The sequence below is a fragment of the Echinococcus granulosus genome, assembly GCF_000524195.1.
Source record: "Echinococcus granulosus chromosome Unknown EG_S00007, whole genome shotgun sequence".
In the NCBI taxonomy this organism is placed as follows: Eukaryota; Metazoa; Platyhelminthes; class Cestoda; order Cyclophyllidea; family Taeniidae; genus Echinococcus; species Echinococcus granulosus.
This window is the reverse complement of record NW_020170387.1, coordinates 1421802-1444467: the sequence shown is the minus strand read 5'-3', so window position 1 is coordinate 1444467 and position 22666 is coordinate 1421802. Positions and strand designations below refer to the sequence as shown.

At 44.3% G+C, this 22666-nt stretch overlaps 2 protein-coding genes across 2 annotated transcripts; one reads left to right on the top strand and one right to left on the bottom strand. All coding sequences in view use genetic code 11, as the record gives it.

The window, feature by feature from the left end:
* Window positions 1-431: 431 nt before the first annotated feature.
* EGR_01863 (Nuclear receptor subfamily 2 group C member) lies at window positions 432-11869 on the top strand (the record flags this gene model as incomplete). Its single annotated transcript, XM_024491112.1, has 9 exons — window positions 432-450; window positions 2960-3714; window positions 4982-5774; window positions 6331-6818; window positions 7047-7599; window positions 8494-8842; window positions 10440-10690; window positions 10764-10997; window positions 11490-11869. 9 exons carry the CDS (start codon window positions 432-434, stop codon window positions 11867-11869), a joined length of 3822 nt encoding a protein of 1273 aa, XP_024354568.1.
* A 1013-nt stretch (window positions 11870-12882) lies between these two features.
* Window positions 12883-22491, bottom strand: EGR_01862 (acyltransferase; the record flags this gene model as incomplete). Its single annotated transcript, XM_024491111.1, has 10 exons — window positions 12883-13097; window positions 16576-16744; window positions 16786-16961; window positions 16998-17131; window positions 17167-17360; window positions 20126-20241; window positions 21415-21583; window positions 21885-22060; window positions 22141-22274; window positions 22316-22491. The coding sequence occupies 10 exons, from the start codon at window positions 22489-22491 to the stop codon at window positions 12883-12885; spliced, it is 1659 nt and encodes a 552-aa protein (XP_024354567.1).
* Window positions 22492-22666: the final 175 nt, after the last annotated feature.

Here is a 22666-nt window from a genome sequence, read left to right as displayed (position 1 = left end):
GCAAGTCTCGTAAATTTCCTACGCTCTGCCACGGTTAACTATTGACCGAGGCGCTGACTAACTCGTAGCAAGGTTGAGGCAGAGAGAGGCGATTGGCGAAGAGGCAACCAGGCAGGCAGGCAGGGTGGGTAGAAGAGGGGGGGTGAGGAGAAGGGGGGAGGCCAGCAGATGGGCGTTGTGAGCGCAAAGGTCATAATACAGCAGCAAACGTGCGTTGTGCGCGCCCACTTGCCCAATTCGCAGCACGCACTCTCTGTTAGGCAAAAGAGACGTACAGACATGTCGCAACTGGTGCGCACACGCACGTACGCGGGGATGCACACGCACGCACGTACATGCACACAACCACATGAGTCAAAGGTCGGGTTAACCAACGAGAGCGGGTCAGGAACGCATACGTGCGCACATACCAAACATACACACGCACTTGCATGCACAAGTCAAAGGTCGGTGCGTGTGCGTACGTGCAAGCACAGTGAAGCGCATGCATGCTATGCACACAATCATAAAAAGCAAAGCGCGTATAGGACGAGGTCAGAGCGTGTGCGCACGCAGTAACGTACGCACGCAGGCAAGCCTGTTTTGTCTCGATCTCGCTATTGCTCTCTCTCGCATACGCACGCCCTCTCGCTCTCCGTTGTGTGCGCGCTCTGTAGCATTTGCCTCCTGGCGTGGTTTACGTTCGTTTGTCTGCCTGTCTGCCTCGTACGGGGATCTTTTTTCAATTCGCTGATAACCACGACCAACAGGGCGGTAAGTATGATCCCCTTTAAAATCATCTTGCTCTCCAAATTGTGATAACACTACCCCCAGTCATTCCCACCTCCAATTATTGGGATGATACTTGCGCGTTTGTGGTTTGGTTTTTGTTCTTGTTTGACGCCTTCTCTAATCTTTTCACCATTTACACATTAACCTTACAAGGTACCTAGCGGAACCAATGATTGCATGTCATTATAGTGCGGACCAACTCTAAGAGCATGTGCGCATTTAATCACCTCAAAATTTTAATGTCTCACCACTGAGGTGCGGCTGTGCGGGCGATTTTGCCATGACAACAGCTTTCCCCTAATGTGGGAAACTCATCTGTCAATTGTAATTTGTTATTCAGATAGGAAAGCGACCTTGGTATCTTTTGTCTGTGGAAGTGTACCCATTCTTAACAGCTATGTGCTCTGACGCTCTTGTGAGGGGATCAGGACACTTTGTTTCCCTTCATTCACTATCCTTAAGTAAAACAGCATGTATATAAAATTAATCCAACCAGAAAAGTAGAATATGGGTACATTTCCATATTATTATATCGAATAGTTATGTGGATAGCCTGCTACTTTTACTCGGGGTCATAGGACATTGGTGCTGGCACACTATCATGAAATGGACGATTCTGAAATATTCCATATTTCGATTATTGGCTGATCGACAGGTTGGGGTTCATGGGGTTAAGGGGTCAGTACTTGTCCAATTGTCAGGCCCGAGTCGGTGACTCACGAGTAAGGCGGGTCCGAGTGAACTAGGTTCCACAGTGCGCCAACATTATCAGCAGTTTATAAGTTGGCTTGTGGGTCAAACGTGCAGCGGATGTGTGTATGTGCATGACAATGTGGCCTATTCCGCCACTATTGGTTGCACGGACGCTCTCACTCTCGCGCTAACCCTGACTTGTTTTTTTTTCTGACGCAGTGGAGCATTTTGACCCATTTTCTGGCCAGGCTGTCTGTGAGAAATCAGCTCTGCTGTATCTGTCGTGCTGAGGCTTATCGATCGTGCTTAGTCAAAGTTAACACGATTATCCCGCTTCGATCAGTCCAGCGTGCGTACGCGCTCATTCGCTACGTGGTGGATGTCCCAAACCCTCAAGTCTGCTCTCAATGGGACAGAAGAAGGGTATCCGGCCTAGCGCTTTTTTACGATTAGCACCTTCTCTCCTCTCGACTCCTGCTCTAAGTAACTCAGTTCTTCCGAAAATTTGGAGAGTCGATGCCCTATTGAAACCTCCCCCCTCCACTTGGGTTCACACAACTGATATTGAATCGAAGGGTTGTCAGGTTGACTCCAAACAGTTGTTTTGGAGGAGAGGCGTGAGTATGGGGGCAGAAACCACGGATTGCGGAGACGCAGTAGGAGCCCATGGCAGAGCAGGACCTATCGATTGATCTACCGGTTGCGCGCTCACATAGGTCAAGCGTGAGTGTGCGTGAGTGCATCCAACTCGATTTTGCGCCACCCCTATTGGCTACTTGGACTCGCGTTCATTCCACTTTATTTTTATCACGTCGCTGGGACTCTTAGCCACCTCTTGACCATGCCGTAGTTGGTAAAGTTGCCGGCTTTAACCTCACAAAGCGATTGCGCGGGAAGGCTCGGCTTGCATATCTACACGCCGGGAAAAATGAAACGCTTGCTCAAGTCAACTTTTTTTCTCACCTGAACGTGGTCTCATCGAGGTCTAAACGTTATTTATCCACATTGAGGTTTCCCCCTTTTTCAAGGCTTTTCAGGCCATCATCTGCTTCCAAGAAGAACCACCCTCAGAGTACCGTTGGCGTCATATCGATCTAACCTGTAGAACAACTCCAAACCTGCTTTAATTGATTAATCAAATGCACAATTCTTGATACTATTAAACCATTTGTTTGAATGGTCCACTTTTTTTGCCTAAAAATTACATGAACAACTTTTTTTTTTTTTGCGCTGAGAATGTGTCATTGTTAACGTCGGAACAAGTGCCACTTTTGTCATACCATTATTAAGAATCGTTACAACTACCTGGGTTGTTTCCCCATAAAAACCTCTCTAGGCTTGGATCTCATGAAAACATTTATCTGCGCACTAGGACCTTCACGCTTTTACTCAAAAATCTATTTCTGTGGATAAAGCATGGACCCATCTTTATCCCCACGTCATTAATATCTCGAGTGTTTTGTGATGGACAAGTAAAAAATTTGCTGTTGTGTAGGGGACCAACGGTACACCTCGGGCAAAGTGCGAACTACTTTGGGCATGCCCACCACTCTAAGGTCGAAAAAGAGCAAAAGTCCACGGCCGAGCATGAGTATCGATGTGCAACAGTCACCCTCCGCAGAAACAAACCTTGCTCCGACACAAGCAGCGGAACTCGCCAACGCCTCACAAACCCTCGCCTCACTGACCGAGAAGCTAATGGAGAGTGGAGCTGCTGTTGCTGCGGCTGCTGGAGCAAGGATTGCGACGACGACAGTGACCGATACTGCAACCACCTCACTCAACGACTGCTTCACCGCGATCGCGTCAAAGCTGAACCAATCAGCAGAGATGCCCAATGGTGGGTCGGCGAGCCCGGAGACGAAAATATCTAGTGCGGATCTCTGCAAATTGCTGGGCAGCCTTGCAGTTGCTGGCCCGATGCCCGCGGTTGCCACGGCGAACGTACATTTGCGTTCCCTGTTGGGGAGTAGCGGGGGCACCACAGCCACCACTACCACCACAACTGCTGGTGTGCCCGTGGTGAAACCGGAGGTGTCCACTCCTAGTGTGAGCAACGGGCAGTTGCTCCAGCTGCTGCGTACCTCGCTGGCGACGACGCCTACAGACTCCTCCCTCCCCGTGAACGGGGCCTGTCAGTTGTTGAGCATCCCATTCTCACCTCCTACTCTCCCCATTGCCGCTGCTGCGCAAGCCATTCCTCAGAATGACATCTATCTCCTCCTCCAATCGGCCATTCTTCGTCAAATGGTGTGTTTACTTCTCACCTGTACTTGTATGGGGTATCTTGCGTAGCCTCTTGATTTAGCATTGATCCTTTGGTGACCTTATGAAGTTATGATTTGCAGTACCTGCCACATGGCAGTGGTTGCTGTTGTATTCATCAACCCCATAGCCTCAACTTGTCCTTGCTACACACAATGCTATGAATAATACGTCATATTAACTGGGGAATGTGTAGGTGTGCTTTCACTCCTTCCAAGTGCGAACCACACCTGTTCATCCATTTTTAAGTCGTAAAATCCCACCCAAATTACTCACGAAGTAGTTAGAAGATTTGGTGTGGAGTTTTCAATCGCTCAACTTTACAATTTTGAAGACGGGTGTTTTAAGACAATGGCAGCCTAGTTAATCTAATTAGCCTCGCGACTTGTTCAGGTCAACCACCTATCACACAACTCAGACCTCTAATATATGGAAGATCCTGTGTGGTATAGATTCTTTTAATAATCATCTCATTGGGTCAACGTGATTACTGCGGAATAGCAACTTTTCTCTACCATAAGGTGAGGCGGATCCTTTCATCTGTTATACTGTCAATGCCACAATCCAGTTCACATAAAGCTGAAATTCATAGCAATATTCTTTTGAAAAAGGGCTTCAATCAAGCACCATTGCGTGCGCACTACGTGTGCTTGATGATGTTTGTCTAGTAGACGCCACATTACGACCTCCGCCCTACCGCAGCCTTGTGATCCTGTTGTTTCGATTTGCATGCGTGACCTTGACATGACCAATGGGACCTCGGTGTTTATCACATTGTTTTTCTCCTCCAATCGAATTTGCAGTGACCTGGTACTGTGTGTATGTATGCACGGTGGATTTAAACATCTGATCAATCGGGATGCACTAATTGATAATGTCCAACATAATGGCATCTGCAAAACAGACCGAGGTTTAAATAGGGAAATGCAACTTGTATTTGTTATTAATTAGTTCAAACTGTACTCTTGTAATTTTTACCACAAATGCCTCAGAACCAGACTAACTTACTTTAAATGGACTTGGTGGTCTCATGAACTGATCCTGCACAATGCAGCCCCTGCTGATCAAATGTCAGTCACGTGAGTTCCGTTCGTTTTGCGCCAGCATTGAGATCAAACGATCAGACAACTCATCATACGCAAAAATATGTCTGCACTAGACTCACCATCCGCTGCGTTGAAATGGTATCTCGCATACGTGAGTATAGACCCATTGTGTAGGAAGTTATGTCCAAATGTTTTCTGCCCAGCAGCAACAACAGACTGCAATCCTCGGAGGAGCGATAGAGCCACAGACTTCTGGTGCAAGCTTCTCTGCCACCCACAACGTTGGAGCCGCCTTCCCCCCCACCGGAGTGTACGGACTGCCCACTGCAGCACACCCATCTCAGACGGTCTCCACTACGGGAGAGGTCGGTGGTGGTGGCGGTAGCGATGGTGGCTCGCTCGATTCGCTGATGTTGACCAATCGTCTCCAACAGACTATCGCTGCCCTTACCGCCACCTCTGCTGGTGGGTCGAGCGCTCCCCCCATAGCCCTCCTCAGCCTCGAGCCGAATCCCTCCGCACCATCAATGGTTACCATCACCTCGTCCCCCGCTCCGCCGCCGCTCCCGCCCAATCCTCCCTCAGCTGAGCACCTCATGGCCGCACTGGGTATTCTGGGTCTTGGCGGTGGTGGCGGCGACGGCAGCAGTGGTGCAATTAGCTCCCCTGCGCCCGGCTGCGTGAACAGCGCCGTAACCGTCACCACAACCACAGCGACCACTCCCGCTAACATTGTTAATGCCAGTGAGCTGCTGAACCAGCTGTACAGTGTGAAGCAGGAAGAAACCAAAAGCTCCGAGGAGTCGCAAGAGGGTTCTGCTGCCGCCTCAAAGGCCTCGACGACTCTGGCACAGGCGACGGTACTCGGACCGCTGCCGCCACAGCCCTCTACAGTCAATAGTTCTACCATTGCAACGTCGACAACTTTCTCGATTCGTGGAGCAAGAAATAGTGACGGCACTGTTGAACCCTGTCTCGTCTGTGGTGATGTCGCCTCAGGTAGATTTTTTTTAAAACTATCACAGATATGTGAATTTGTATTAATTGAATGGTCAAATCTCTTCAAATCTAAAACTTGGTTTGCTTTTTTGTCCATGCTAGCTGAAGGACACTCTGCAACCAGGCAACGTGGAGGGTTTTACAAGATTATTTCATCCTGACTTACTAAATTCTTTGTGCCGGTCATATAGCCTTTGATTTGGTTCAGTTATCCATGTTTTAACGTTTTCTTTGCGCATAAAAGCTGCCTAAACTACATTCTTGTGAACATCGAAATTCCTTATTTCACATTGTACTATCACGTGGTAGTGAATGTGCCTTTACTCAGGAATTGACGGTACTTCACTGACGGACTAACCCGGAAGCGCATTCAAAGGGGTACTTGCTCAGATAGGTCTTTGTTTTTCTATATTCACATTAGGATTACGACTGCGCACTTGCGAAATGCAGTAACCTAGGTGACGACATACGTTTGTCGCGCCACGTGAACCTCATACTTTGTGTACGTGTGCGCCGCCACAAAACCAGCGTTATCTCTCCCTCTACCTCCGTGTAGGTCGTCACTACGGTGTCATCTCGTGCGAGGGCTGCAAGGGCTTCTTCAAGCGCTCCATCCGGGGCCACGTGAACTACGTATGCCGGAGCAACAAGCATTGCATAGTCAACAAGGCCTTCCGGAATCGGTGTCAGTACTGTCGTATGCAGAAGTGTCTGCTGGTGGGCATGCGGTCGGAGGCGGTACAAAACGAGCGACGTCTGGGCACCACGATGGCTCCTACCACCACCGTCTCGTCGTCGTCGCCCTCTATGGGCGCAGGCCAATTCCCACGACTCAGTCTCGACTCCGACCAGCCCCCGCTGCTCATCGCCTCGCACAATGATGATAGTGGTATCAGTGGTGGCGGTGTTAACCTACACGGTATCAGCGGAGAAAAGGCCACCCATAACTGCTCCTCCGCTTCCTCCTCTCCCCTCCCACCCACATCTTCGGTTTCTCCCGAGACTTCGCTTGCCGACGGTGAAGTTAGACCTAATCCTCCGCAAGTGAGTGTTGTTTGGGTATAAGACCAGTCCTGCAGTTGATCCTAGAGACTAATGGATATAAATTGAGTGCAGCTCTATTACAACTTTAGAGGGTTATGTAACTAGCAGGATGAGCGAAATCCCATGCTATCGGGGATTTGAAAGAGTCTACTTGTCCAGATGTATTGTTTTGTTGCATATCATCCTCCCCTTCCCCCTGCGCCTGGTCAGTAACTGTGTGATCTTTAGATTCCTTTGCTGCCCAAACCGGCCACATCTAACGTGGAAACACCGCCACCGAACGTAACTTTGGCTGCTACGCAGCCATCACAACAGCAGGTGAATTTGAACGAGATAGCGGCGATACTTGCGGCACATCAGAAAGTCTTGCCGGCGGCTGTTGCGCCCATTTCAGTCTCGCGAAACGCTGCAGCAGCTCCAAACAACGTTACCTCCATCTACAGCGCAATCCTCGCCTCCACAGTGACGTCGCTCGCCTCTCGCCTCTCCGACGCCAACGTCAACTCGAACTCTATCACCGGCTTGCATTCGCAGATTGTCAACCATCCATCGGCTCTCCAGATACCACCGCCACCGCCACCTCCGCCGCTCCCACCACCCGTGAATAGATCCACCAACTTATTGAACTTGTTGCGTACCAAGGTGGATCACGATCAGGCTGAGATGCCGCTAAACGCTGTCCTCACTGCCGCTGCGGCTGTTGCCACTAATCCTATAACGGAGAACGGAGTTTGCAGTAATACGAGCAAAGCTGCGAATACTACGCCATCAAGTGGTTTCGGTAAGTTGGCAGAGTCGTTACGGCTCCTCTACGGCATTTAAAATATGCCATTATCGGTCATTATTGTTAGCCTAGGTTACTGTTTTGTAGCCTCGTGTTATTCCTGGTAAGGCTACAGAACAATTTTCTATAAGACGAAGATTCGAGAGTCTAGTAGGGTGGATAATGTAGTCATATATATTTAAAAGCAGAATCACGGAAGATTGAAGAGGCGTATGCAGTTAAAATATACATGATTTTGATGCAGTGAAATTTTGTCCAAATTAGGGCAAAATTTTACTACGTCTTCGGCTTTCCTAGGTAGTTAGGGCGTCCTCATTTTATCCACTTCCCGTTTCCAAAACTTAAGCCGATTTTCACGAGAACTTTTAGCCAACCAACTCATTTATGCGTTACGCATCTTCAGTTTGAGTCTGAAAGTATGTTTACCGTAGATGTTCGGAAGGACCCAGAAATTAGTAGTGTGGGTGGAAGATCGACGTGGTCAAGGGACGGCAGAATGATCACGTCTTGTTCATGCGACTGAAAATCGCCTTTTTAATGCATAATCTTTTGGGAATTAAACATTGGTATTGTCATACCCTCTTTTTTTCCAAACACCTAAGAGTTTCCCATTATACCCACTCTAATTTCGAGTGCTGATAGAGAGATTTTTTGGTATTACGGTAATAATCTAGCACTTTTTATGGTCATTGCTGTACTCCTCATTATTCGCTGTTTTCTGAATTATAGTCAAGTGTGTAATCCAGAAAAAGTGGTTTTGGCACACCGGTGCTTGGTCCAAAATTCGTTAACTTGTAGGCTAAGGATCATAGATCGCATAAAGTAGAAGCCGATTTATCGGATAAAGCGAGCCAACTAGCTATATTCCATTTTTTATCTCTATCCACGAAGTCGAGGTGACGGTGGTACCGTCCCCATCAGTAAACCAGAATGGCAACCCTTTGGTGGGTCAGACGATTGCGCAGACAACCCCAAGTCCGAGTCCGAGCAACGCCTCATCGACTTCCTCTCGGCCTACCAGTCGGAGCTCGCGCAAGCGACGCATCAATAGCGGCACGAGCGGAGCCTCCAGTCGGAAGCGCACCAACACTACCACCACCGCGCCTGCCGCAGCACCGAACACACAGCCACAGTTGGAGTTACTGACCACGGAGAATCCCCCTCTCCATGAAATGGCCTCCCGTGTCCTTCTTGTCACTGTCGATTGGCTGAAGCGGTGCGGACCTCTCGACCAGCTCCCGTGAGCGCAGTTCTCTGTCACAATCTCTTGCTATCATCGCACTGGTATTGTCTTATGCAATCACTGCGTATTGACTAGAAAGAAGACTGTTATGGGTTTCTTTTGCTGACAAATTGGTATTTTTTAGCTCTTCAGAAATGCATACATTCATGAGGCCTAATTCTACAATCAGGGTACAAACCGCACGTATCCTTAATGCGTTTGGGTATTGATACCCAAAACCGATCCATTTAACGCGTACTAGATCAACCATCAAATAACTTTAGTGAAGAGACTTGATATTTATTTGCGTGCTTACAGCCACCCACAGTTTTTGGCTTACAAAGTAAATAGATGGTTGGGACCTATGTTGCGGGTCAGAAGGCCATTTTCTCGCCTCCAGTCTCCAAGATCTAATATCCTATTCTGGAATACTTGGTACTTTTTTCGCCCACCCTTTCATCAGTAATAGTTCAACAAAATGCCAAACTTTCCACAGATTCATTCATACCTTGTTCTAGCTGATTTTTAACTTAGTATCTTAATTTACTCAGTTGCGGAAATTACCGACTCGAAGATCACTGAAACACATGGCCATCCATGATATCGGCCGTTCTCTTAACTACCCTGCCAAGCCACCCGATTTGCATGGCATACTATCAGGCATGGTTCTATCGCGAGGCTCTCAAATTGCCTACATGCTAGAATAAGCGATCAAATGAGAGGTCAAATCACGTGCTTGATCCCTGCATACTTTGCATGCAATTCCGTTGGGTCAGCCTGCAAATTCTGGTTGTGTGCGTTCATGCTTGGGTGCGTGGGCGCATATTGTTGACCTCAGTTGAATCCGATTGCTCAGTGACCTCCGCCCCCTCAGGTTCCACTTTGACCTGCGAGGTCAGGTTCGCGAATGTGTATATACATCCATGCAAGCACCCAACATGGACAGGGAGGATAAACGTAGCTCTCCTGGGGTCACCTCCTGACCTCATTGGCCATTTTAAATGATCAGTGAAAGTCACACCGCTTCTGCTACTACTACTGCTACTGAGCAGAGGAATTTTTTCCGTGCGCAAAGTTTCGTCAACCTTGGACACGCGCGTCCTCTAATAGGTGCCTGACCCAGCTTCACGAAAACAACCTATTGTTATTTACCAAGTCGGGGAGGGAGGATGGGACGGGGTGGCGCTGAACATCTGTTCGCCTCGAGTGTTTCTGGGGTGTGTGTGTGTGTGTGTGATTGTGCCTTCATTCAAACCCGTTGTGTCGCGTACATGTGAGCTTGTTGGTCGTGTCAAAACAAAGGCTTCGGCGGGCGGCGGTGATGAGTGGGGAGAGAAGGGTGGTGGTTCGAAGCGGGTGCGGTATGGCGCAGAGTTGCGCGCATCGTTTGCGGACATGCGGGCCCTATCGATGACACACAGAGCTTGCATACGCACGCATACGTCCGCTGACTAATTGTGTCTAGCGCCTGGTGTGACGTGCACAAACTTGACCCGTCTTCCAAGGCCTCTCGAAGTATTCACTCAGTTCGTAAAAAGACTGAAATTGTCTTTGAGCTGCTATCTTTGCTAGGCCTTTTGAGATTGATAGTCAGCTCCCAAACCCCGTATTTCAGATCCGATCTCCAGAATGAGTTGATCGCCCTCTCCTGGGTGGATCTATTTATGCTGGGTCTCTGTCAGATGTTTGGCCGAAGATTGGGCAACTTGAGAATGGAGTTCTTCGGCTCGAACCAAGACGATGGCTGTGGAGTTGACGCCCACCCAATGAAGTCAGATTTTAATTCAATCGTATCCGGCTTCAGCAGAGCTGAAGTTACCCCCGAAGAATACACCTACCTTCGTTACATGGCCTTGTTTAATTCTGGTAAACTATTTTAATGGTTACGAATAGCTACTGATATTTGATCAGTAACACTAACAGGGTTTTTTAATTACAGGAGGAGTAAGAACGAATGATGCAACCGGCTTGAATCGAGTTCGGGAAATCGAACAGAAGGTTCAAGTAGAATTCGCTGGCTTTCTTAGCGAAAGCGAATCGCAGAAAGTCAATGACGACGGAAACCAGCGACCGTTTGAAGTTCAGACCGCCTCTAGAGGCCTTCAACTGATGGGCCTGGTTTGTGGTCTTCGTCGAGTCACCAGTGTCGATATCGGCCGAGTTTTCTTCCCAAGTAATTAGTCACTATTTATTTTTAGGTGTCAAAGGCCATTATCATTTTGAAATCAAGGTTATTAATGATTCATGCACCAAAAAGTCACTTAACGTACGATACGACAATAGCTATAAGGCTGCTATTTTGGACCAAAATTATCGGCAACTTAAATTAATTTGATTGGTAGTTATGTGATGAGGAGCTCTTAGCTCAATTGCTAGTACGGATAAATTAGTCTGCTGATCTCGTGATGACTTGAGGGTGGTTAGGGTTTTGTGCACTTGCTTTACATGTTTACTCTTTCGGGTATGTGCTTTCAAACATGGAACTATGGTGGAATTGAAACTTTTCTGAGCTGGAGAGGGAGTCGGCTACAGCCCATTTGAATGAGGGCTGGTTTTGTAGTCTTAACCACTTCTAATGGACATACCACCCACTGGTCTTTGGACTGAAGCATGTGGGCAGCATTAAACTAGAACCAGCACTATGCTATCGCACTTTGTTTTTTAGGCATTTGTGAAAAGACACCTATCGACAAGGTGATTGAAGATCTTTTGCAAGTTGGGCGCAACAAAGCTGTCGCAAGCACCCTCGGTGTCGTTGCTAAGGTCATCGAACAGCCTACCGAGAATACCACCCCCCAGATACCACTTATAACCACCACCGCTATGGCCACCAACAACTCCGAAGAACATGGGAGCCTTTCAGAACATTCAAATTCTACCGGCCTCACAAGGCAGCAGGAATATGAAAAATTGGTTCAGAAAGCAAAGAGGGAGAATGAGGAGGTGACGGCGGAAGAGGATGACGAAGAGGATGAGGAGGTTCCGTTGACCATCGAGGAGAAACCACAGTCTCCCTATCAGTGCAAACCCTCACCGCCTGGCTGATAGCCACTCCAATAAAGCGCCACATACCCAAAGCAGATGTTGTCTTTTCGATTGTGTACATTTTCAAACCTATCCCCTTAGTCTTCATCCCAACGGCTTTCTACTTATGTGTGCCTGCGCCTGCAGATCCCTTTCATATCAGGACAACAAACAGACTAGCAGGCAGAGCTAAACAGAAAATAAGATTATGCGCGCCAGCACCTGGCGGTACGGCCGGGGTCTTTCTGCTGATGTTGATAATCCTTCCACTCCCCCTTTTCTGTGTCTAGGCTAACAAGCTCTGTATGTACCTATCAAGATATATCAAGGGAGAAGAAAGCGATGTATTTTGCTCGTTTTTATTTGACCTTTGTTATGCTGTTTTAATCGAGGTGGGCAGATGTTGCTTAAAAATGTAAGATGGATCCAGTGGTGTGAGATTCATTCAATGTAGAGGTGTGGAAGGGTTTGTAGCGGGTGAAAACGTGACCTCATCGGTGATGCTGGATTGGTTATTAGTTGATCGTTTGGGTGTTGGGGTGGTGGATGGTAATCCAGTGTTTTGCTGGACTTATTTGCGTGGAACTCAGTGGTCTTGATCCGTTAATGCTGTGGCAGACTCAGTTGCAGAAACCTTTCTACCACTCCCTCAAGTTAAGCTTAGACATACTCTCAACCACTGCTTATTATACAGTATGTATCTACATCTGACAGAGTTTTTGAGATATCCTACTACATGTCTATGAACGTGAACTGACATCTGTTCATCGTAACCCAGGTTATTACCACTTTATTCACTCCGTATAATGATTTTTTCAATCCATTGAGTACCATTTTTTAGGACATTTAGCACAAATAACTAGTTAGAATGGTGTTATGCGATAGACAACCCCCACCGACTTGTCTTATTGGGGATGGATAAAAATATCATTTAAAAACTGGCAGTGACATCAAGTATTTATTACGATTTACTGAAGTTGAGTAAGTTGGACAAGTTCGTATGGTCGCTAAAGGCCTCACTGCCTTTCGCCCACCTACTGTGACTGTTGCTCTTGCTCCTGCCCCTCTTCGTGTTCTTGAAGCTTCTCCCTCTCCCGAAGATCCATCCACAGATCCTCCTTGGTGGCACCGGCTGTGAGGTCGAACACCTTACTCATGACTGCATGTGTCTTCTCCGTTAGGCTTGTAGCATCGGCAGAAGTGAGACCCTCCGTAGAAATGGGTGCAAGGATGTAGACCGCGTAGGCGGCTAACAATGGGGAGGGTAGAGATGGGATCCAGGCAGGTTGTAAGATGAAATACACAAGCTACTTATATATGCAAATAGCAAGACTTCTAGTGGGTAGGCAATTGTTGGAAAAGTACACAAAGTGAGGTGTACGTCTAATTTCGTGAACAAAATTGGAACATTGACATAACCAATATCCTACAAAATAGACCTACTGAAATTGGTGAAGCACACACTACAATACGATATCAATATGGGGTTTCGAAGGGCAAAAATTATTGCAAAATTTATAGAGGAAATAACTATTCAAAATATAGGTTTAATGCGAAAATTGTTCCACAGACTAATTCTAAATTGACGTAAAAAATATGAAGTAGTCAAAGCTACACTCAGATCCTAGAGAAGGTAAAGCGCTGCCTATTGGTGATAAAAGGTTACCAACATCTTGTTAGACTGGTAAGCGAAAGGTAGCTCAACCCTCATAATCGACGGCCTTTCCACATCACCAGCCCATTGTTTGGGTCGACTGACCCAAACACATAAACACAAGTTTATTCTCTGTAAGATTCATGTAAACAAATCACACCATACTTCAAGCCCGTTCTGCAATTTACACTCACCTTTTTCAACAACCCCACTCGCCTACTTAAACCAACATTTCGCGTTAAACGTTTCACTTGCATGTGCTACCGTCTTTAAACTAATTAATAGAAAGTTCGATGGCAAAACGAGGTCAGAGACTAGAATTCCGCCCCGTATTGTTAAAAAGGGAAAAGCTTCAAGTAAAGTTCGGATATTTGCTATACTCAGTTGGCTAATAACTTGAAGAGAGCAGCACACGACAGATTAAGAAGGGAATGAATCACCACCAAGTTAGAGGCGTCTTAAAAGGCAGGCGCTATTGGTGGCCATTCGGTGGAACCGCAATAATTCAGTTGGTCGCTCAAAGTTTCATAAGTTCAAACAACAAAATAAACTTCTGTTTGCCTGAATCATAAGGGCAAATTACTGAAACAAAGCATAGGAGTGTCGAATTCTAAATCCTTACACAAGTTAAGCAGTAATGGAGTTAATTTAGCTCACAATTAATGCGGCTATCGAGACAAAAAGCCCGACCTTTAATTTGGTTAAACTTATTTTACAATATGCAACATGTTTATTTCATTAATGGCAGAGGTGAAACAACGAAAATTATAAACAGCAATGCACCAATGTATACACTCTAGGAAATGGACAGACTAATGTCATTTTGCTGGTCCTGAATGTACATGTTACCCTAGTAATAAAGAAAAATAGATCTTGAATACAAGAGCGGAAAGGCCTCTAAAGTTGTTAATGCGTTTTTGAATAGTGTGTAGCTCGCTTGAGCATTAAATCACCATTAGACCTGTGCAGATAATTTGGAAAATGCTAAGAGATTGCATCACATTAATCACGGGACCAAATTACACAGGAGATATAAAAGGCCTAACGCTACCTATTCTTAAAGAGGAATTTCCAGACTTGGCAAATCACAGAAAAATCAAAAGATTGGGTTCCATGAAAAAAATCAGCCGAAGCGAAGGTGTAACGATCTTACTACCGCTGAAGGGGAAGAATCAAGAGTAAAGAGAGACCCTAAGTCCACATCACTTTGGTATCGGGATTACAGCGTAGTGACAAGCCTTGGCTTGACAAGGTACATTCTCAGGCCTTACTATGAAAATACATAAGATCTCGCTAACGCATTCACACCTTTTTTCTATTACTGTTACATCTCTGTATCAGCATTAATAAAGATGAAAAACACTGAGCTTGACAATTTCTCTGTTTACTCACTCGATTAACATCCTAAGTTTGCCTCCTGAAAGCAAAGATACATCACTGACGGGAGGCAGTTTTAGTGCAAATAAAGCAGAAACACTTTTTTTATCAACTTAATAAGCAAGTATTTGTTCAACATCATAACATTTTATTTAAAAAATGAGCAAGGAGAACTGAGAGTGAGAGAAATAAAGCCAAAGCGCCCTATTAAACAGATTTTTAAAGACATTTTGGAATAAAAGGCACAAGAATAGAACCTACAGTCGAATTAGTCCCCATATTTAATTGAAAAGTACGTAACAGGGTTGGAAGACTTCAGAAAATGCAATGCATGATGTTTTTCTGGCGTGTGATAAGACATGACTGGAAAGGTGCATCGTAATGATCGGCTACGAAAGTGCAGTCGAGACTTTTGTAGAACATGGCTTTCCGAGCTTGGTAGTTGGAACAAGTGTTTGTATAAACAATGTCCAGGCATGCATTTACTCCAACTATGATGGCTTGACCCCCAAAATGAAGTCTGGGCTCATTTCTTCCAAAATATCCAAGACAATAGTTTAACTTGAACTGAACCAAAGTGCCATGACTACAGTATGCTTAAATTGAGACTTGTGGATCTTAGCACCCAATCCTGAGGTCTTGCCTAATCTTTCCGAAAATGAGTACTCAGTGAAAACACTTTTCCGATTTCGGAGAAAGATGAAAATGATCGACTTGAAAAACCGCAATTACCTGATATTTTTTAAGGAGAGCAGGAAAGTCAAAATTCTTGAAACACTAAACTAGGCAAAATACCGAACACATGGCACAAAATAGTGCTGGTATACAATAAACTCTAACAACTGACATAATGACAGTTGCTAAATAAGAGTACAGACCTCTCAACGATTCAATGGGTGATAAGGATGAAATCCATTATCGTCTGTCTTAAAAATGTTTTTTGTGAAACGAATCAATTATGCAAAACGCCGTATTACAAGGTCTGATTTTAGTAAATTTATAGTGAATTTCTAGTTGAGTACAATTTTTAGACAGAAAAGCATGAAAAAGGATAAAAGGACTTTATTGTGCATTTGTTAATTTCATTAAAAGTGGGGAACCGAATATTTGAAGCGAGAAATCTGAAGAGGTTATCTTATTTATGTAGACTGTTCCTTATTAGGGCACAAATTTTCTAAAACAAGATAACTTGAAACTTCAAACACTGTGAGGCTGTGACTAGTCCAAAGGGGTTTCACTACATTGGATATTGGCTGCGATGAATATTGCAATAGTATAGGCAGAGGGGTGATGTGCATGATGTACTTGTAGGTGCACCAGAAAAGGAAAATTAGGAAATTTTCAAGTTCATTTCAAAGATCTTACACCCCACTACTGCATTTTTTATGCCATTAAAACCGATTACGCAATGGATGGGGGATTGCTACTGCGCGGTTTGCGAGAGCTGAAATCGCGAAATTAAGGCAAAAATTACTCATAAGGGAATAAAATTAGAGGAGTGGAAAGGAATGGCGGCAAAACAAGAAACACTACAGAGAGATTATGAATTTTTTGGGAAGAGAAAGCCACACGTAAAGAAGACAACAGTCGACACAGGTAGACAAGGATCAGAAACTAAATTATTCCAATCCCATTAATGATTCCACTCCATCAAAAAAGCTGGTTTTGAATTCAAAATTAATCAAACATAATTTACCGTCATCAAAAATCTTATTCTTGTGATCAAGAAAGGAGTTGTAGCAGGAAATAACCACGGGTACGATTGGAAGTTGTGTTTGAATCGCAAGGTGAAAGGCACCTTTCTTGAAGGGCAATAGTCGACCACTATAATTTCGGGTTCCTTCTGGGAAAATAAACATGTTTACCTAAATATAATTTTAATAAAAGCGGGAGTGTGCCAAGTTACATGTTCCTTTTTGACCATCCTGACTGCTTCACGCATAGTTTTCATTGCTTTTGCGTGGTCATTTCTAACAATCGAAAGGATTCGCATGAAGTGGATCATTGGCCAACCCAGCCCATAGAAACGAAGAGAATCCTTTACAATAGACGACGAGGGCTCACGCCATAGGTGAGAAATGACTGAAAATCATAAATGTTACAAAAAGTTGTCCACACCTATGGCATCGATGAAACTCTGATGGTTAATAACATAAATACATTGACGGTGCATATAGCAATTCTCCAACCCATATAGTTTCGGTCGCAGGCCAAGTACACATTGAGACAGGTGAAGAAGAGGCATAACATCACTTTAAAAGTGACAATTAGTTAATAGAAACCCCACCAACTATTTGCAAAGGATGGCTTTCCTTTAATCAAGAAAGTGAGTGTAAAGAATACTGAGCCAACATTCAAAATGAGGCCAAGGGCGAAATATTTTACGTAGTAGCGCACAATTGGAATCTTGCAGATGATGTAAAAGACGGTTAGAATCGAAATTAAAAGCAGTAGCCAGACTGCATCCATCCCAGATCCAGCCTAAAACAAATAACAAATACTCTGTAAACTATGTGCCTGCAAAATACGATGCATTAGCGTTATCCTGTTATTTTGCGCGTTGTACTTCAAAATTGCACCTTCAACGAGTAGCTACACACAAATTCTTGGTAGTGGAAGTGTTCAAGAGAGATGAATTTACAAAAGCATGTCACAGCATAAAAAACTAAAAGGGACCTATAACAAGCAAATGAAATGGCTCATTAACCTAAACATTATAGGTACAAGTACACATATACCGACTTGAAAATGACAGCTAAAATCGGCATGAGATCAACTTTCATAAATATTCATACCAGATCTATTAGGTCTAAGTGTAGGGTCTGACATGAAAGTCAATAATATTATTCAATATAACTATATGTAAACGCTTATTCCGGAAAATCGAGTGGATACGCTTTTGCTAAGATCATCCACTGAGCCCATTTAGGAGTTGCAAGGCGAATTTCTCTGGGAAATTTCATTTTTTATGCAGTAGATCATTTTAATAAACATGGTAAAATTGCTCTATTATTTCACAAAAACCTACAATTCCGCAATATTCAGATTACCACACAGCAGGTGATAACCTTGAAATAGCGTGAAAAATGTTTTCGCAGTTTCTTGAGTTATCTGTGATAGAAAACTGCAACCGCAGCCATTTAAGGGCTTTACAATCATCAAATTCATTTATTTGCATCATTTTGGCAGTTTGAATGACAGAGCACTTGGAGGAAGATTCGGATTCATAAGGACATTAATTATATTCAAAACTCGTTTTGAAGTAGTAAGCCTTGATCAGTTTATAAATTTTGCAATAATTGATTAACCAAATTCCTGCTTTTACAAACATCGGCTGCAGCATTGTTGTACATGAATCACAACAACGAAAAGTATAAAAGATACCCTCTATTATAACAGCAAAAGTCACAGCATTTCTTCGTTGGAGTTTTTAGGTTAGAATTTTGAAATTAAACCTAACCTTGGTGTTATATACTTGCCATACTATTCTGGATTATCGCGATTTTAGGGTCGGGGTTCCCTAGTTATGTGATTTCTACTTTTCTCATAATGAGATGTGGTAAATAAGTCGGTATCGAGAAACCAGGAGGATATCAACATGTCTTCTGAGTCATGCGTCAGATCAAGGGTACAATCTATGAGGCTTCCAAAGTACCAAAGCAGTGCATGGTTTTCCCCCCTTGCTCACTCAGTCTTCTCTGTCGGTCATTACGGCATAGTCGATGCTCTAAAAGCCGTCCACTAACTAGGAATGGTATTCAAGTTTTCTGCATAAGAGGGGCTAGCGATACTTTACAAGGGGACCATAGTACGAAATGCCAATGTCTGTTCAAAAGGTTGGCTTAGAAGTGGAATTATTTAATGAGGGCTGCTATTTGAAGTAGTTTCACGAAGCCGGTATTCTGCATCTCCTCCTCATTGATACTTCATTCGCATTTTGACAAGGCTTGCAAAAGTAGAAAAGGCAAGGAGGCTATTATTAATGGCCCGAGAGCCATGCCGGAGAATGGAAGTACGGCAAGTGAAGCTTGAGGAAGTCGCGTAGTCAAGCGTAAAGTTTAACAAACCACCAGACCTGTACAATGATGCCTAAGTATAAGTTAATGAATAACGACTTTTTACGTCGATTCAATACTAAAATTTACTTCTGCCAGTGACACGAAAGCCACTAGTAGCGCCCACGGTGGTCATGTAACAATGGGCTATTGGAGTGTACATTTTGCCTCAAATTTGCCAGGTTATTTGCATACTTATTAAAAAAGCATGGGTTCTAATTCAGGAAGTAGAAATCGTGGGTTCTAAGTGGAAGTATCTTATTAGTCCCTTAGAACACTTAGGCCATGCTAATCACCAAGTTCAGTATTTTATAAGCGTGAAGTGTTTACCATTTTCAATCATTGGTAAATTTTGGGAAAGCTTAACCCTTTGACGGGAACAATCCCAGTGTCTATGGCACTGGAGCGATTTCGGTGATAAATTTTGTTAAAACGAATTCAACCAAGGGACCCGTTAATCTCGTACCGTTGCACATAGACGCTGTTCATAGAACCAAATGCACTGCATTTCCTATCAACTCATTAGGGTTAGCTCAACATCGCTCCCTACGGCACCACTCAGACATCTGCATGCGAGGATACTTCTCCAAATCCTTCATTTGAGAGATTTAAACAAAACCAGGATGAAAAGAATCGGCCATAAACACTATCTCACGCGACCGCAGGATACACACCCCCACCTCATTTGAGGGCCAATATTTGCAGCTACACGGGTAGAGTATGGCAAATACACCTTGGCCGCCCACGACGAAGAGATGAGGAATTTCGCCTACTCAGATATAGCACCGACCCCGAATGCGTATATGAACGGATGCGACCAGACGCTTCAAAACTAACATCGCAGATCTTAAAATGCGGTTCCGCAGAGCCGACCACCAAAATTCCGACAAGCAAAGTCCTCTGTTGAAAAAATTTTAGGTGAATGTGGCTAATTACCACTCCCAAATAGGAGATATATGCTGATTCACCGACATTCAGGCAAGCAGAAAGGGATTAGTAGAAAAGAGAAAACGGGTGGGGGGAGGGAGAAGGGGAAAATGGCTGCAGTCATATTAACAAATGAATTGCAAATCGTCGCAGGTACCGATCAAGGTAACGTGGAATTGGAAACGGCATGGAAGGAAGGGGTGCGGAAGATCAGCCCAACTTTCTTCGAAGATCCTTGCCCAACTCCTCGAGCGAGGCTCGCACCGTCCGATTGAAGACCTCGGACATGGCCAGGTACGTTCGCTTCACCAGCTCATCTACCTGAGACTTGTCCATTCCGACCGTGGAGATGGGAGGAAGCAGATAGATGCTGTAAGGCACTGGAAGGGAGTGGATAGTAGACAACTTTTTGAGCATTTCGAACTTCCAAAATCAGAAAATTTCACTAGTGGGTCCGACCATTATGGTGAAAAATAACACGGTACATATGGGCTCTGAAATTTCAAGATGCTTTCAATAAATCCCAATAAACCTCAGGCAATTGTGACAGTTCGAGGTAATGTAGAATTGAAAAAGCAATTCAACACACCAGAAAACCTCGTTTTGAATAGATTCAATTATTGAAAAACGTAAATTAAAATAGTGCTTGAAAATGGATAAAGTCTTGTTGCTAAGACGGCGGTAAAGCAGTAATAGCAAAAGCCCAATTGCGGATTTGGAGACAGCTGTAAGTCAAAAAATTATGGCGCGAAAACTATACTGCAAATATTTGACCTGGACTTCCGACAAATTTCACTGTAGACTATCGAGTTAATTACCAACTTTAAAAGCTTGTTCAGGTGCCTATGACAATAAGTAATACAAGACGCGTCCCTATAGCATCAAGAGACAACAGACAACCGCTTAGATAGGTTTGACCAACAGTAACCACTGACTAAATAGTGATAAAACCGTAATATTGGTGAATTCATAAGCTGACAGAAATGAGATCATATGACGTGACAAGGCAATTAACGAAGTGAAGAACAGGATTGCCCGAATGAAATGCGAATCGTGTCCGCCGGTTTTAGCACACGAAGTTCGTGCCCAATAAAGTGCAGTGTTTTGAATAACAGACCAAACATTAGACATGTACCATAGCAGCCGCGAAACGAACTTCAAAAGAACAGATTAACGCTTAGATCAAAGGGTATGCAAATTCACTAGATCCACTTCTTACTTGAGAGTCAGCATGGGAATAAGTACTTTAAGGTCTCCACTTAGTGGACGGTTCTTCATATACACGCACATATGAAGGTATTTTTACACTCATAATAGAAATAGTTTAATATTGAAAAAAAAGGAGGTAGTCCTTTACCCTCCACTAAACAGGGCAATCTTCACCACCAGACAGGATGCAGCTTAGAGAAGCAGCCATACAGCTGGAACATTGGTGTCTACGCTTATCAAATCGCGAATCAGTCTACGGTATCATATTTTCGCAAATTCAGCTGCCGTACAAAAGCAGTTCAAGTACGCGGAAAAGGCAAGCTCCGCAGGGGAGCAAAACACACCTGGAGTAAGGGAGAACCTCTTGTGATCGAGGAAAGAGTTGTAGCAAGAAATGACGACGGGTTGGATAGGGAGATGAGTCTGAATTGCCATATGAAAGGCGCCCTTCTTGAAGGGCAGCAAATGACCTGAACAGTTCCTTGTTCCCTCAGGGAACACAAAGAGACTGACCTGAAGAATGATGAGTATCCAATCTGTGGCATAAAGTATTAGCAAGAGTGTTTAATAAACCATTTCGTAACCATCTCAATAAGGGAGTTTAAAAGTATCAGTGTTAAGGCAAACCGAGATGAATGGAGTAAAAGTATTGTCCCAGACCACGATAATTTCGAGGATTCCACGTTAATTTATTGTGCAACGACAGTCATAAAATTTTAAAGGTTTGTATTTTCTACTGCCAATTCCAATTAACCAATAAGTAAAGTTGAAATAAACAATAGGTCGACAGTTGCAAATGTTGAAAAATGCAAACCTTATCGTTCATAATTTGCTCAGCTGCTCGGTTCATTTCGGAGATAGCCTTTTCGTGGTTAGAGCGATGAATGAGGATGCATTTGGTGTAATAGAGAATGGCTCCAAGTGGACCGAAATACCTCAAAGTATCCTTTGCAATAACAGTTGAGGGAAGCTTCCAAACGTCTGTGAGCGCTAATAAGGGCAAGACGCTTGTCAGATAGCATTCAAAAAGCATTTAGAAAACAGGTGTTTTAATATCCGAGCGAACTTACACAAGACATCGATGAAGCTTTGATGGTTAGCGATGTAAATATATTGTTGTTCGGGGTCATAAGTCTCCAGACCAAAGATCCGCGGTTGAAGACCCATTAACGTGCGAGCCAGTCTATAAACTTTCATAAACTCGCTATAAACAAATGGAAAGGGACGATTAGAAAAAAAACTAACCAGCTATTCTCATAACGTGGTTCTCCTTTGAGAAAGAACTTGAACGCATACACAACCGAACCGACGAACACGACAGAGGCGTAGATGAAATAGGCCAAAAAATAGTGCACACGTGCCCGAGTAGCAGGAATGACAATCATCAAGAGGACAAAACTGATGGCTAGTTGCCAATACATCCTGTGGAGGATAAAATAGTAGAAAGATGGGCTAAAGTAGAGCAATTATAGCCGATTAGACAGGCTTGAAACAAAAATACTTTTGCAAGCTTGGGGAGCAGGCAGAGGCAAAACACAAGACATTATGTTTAGAGCATATAAAAGTAACTATAAATTGCTCCTGGGAAGCTGATTA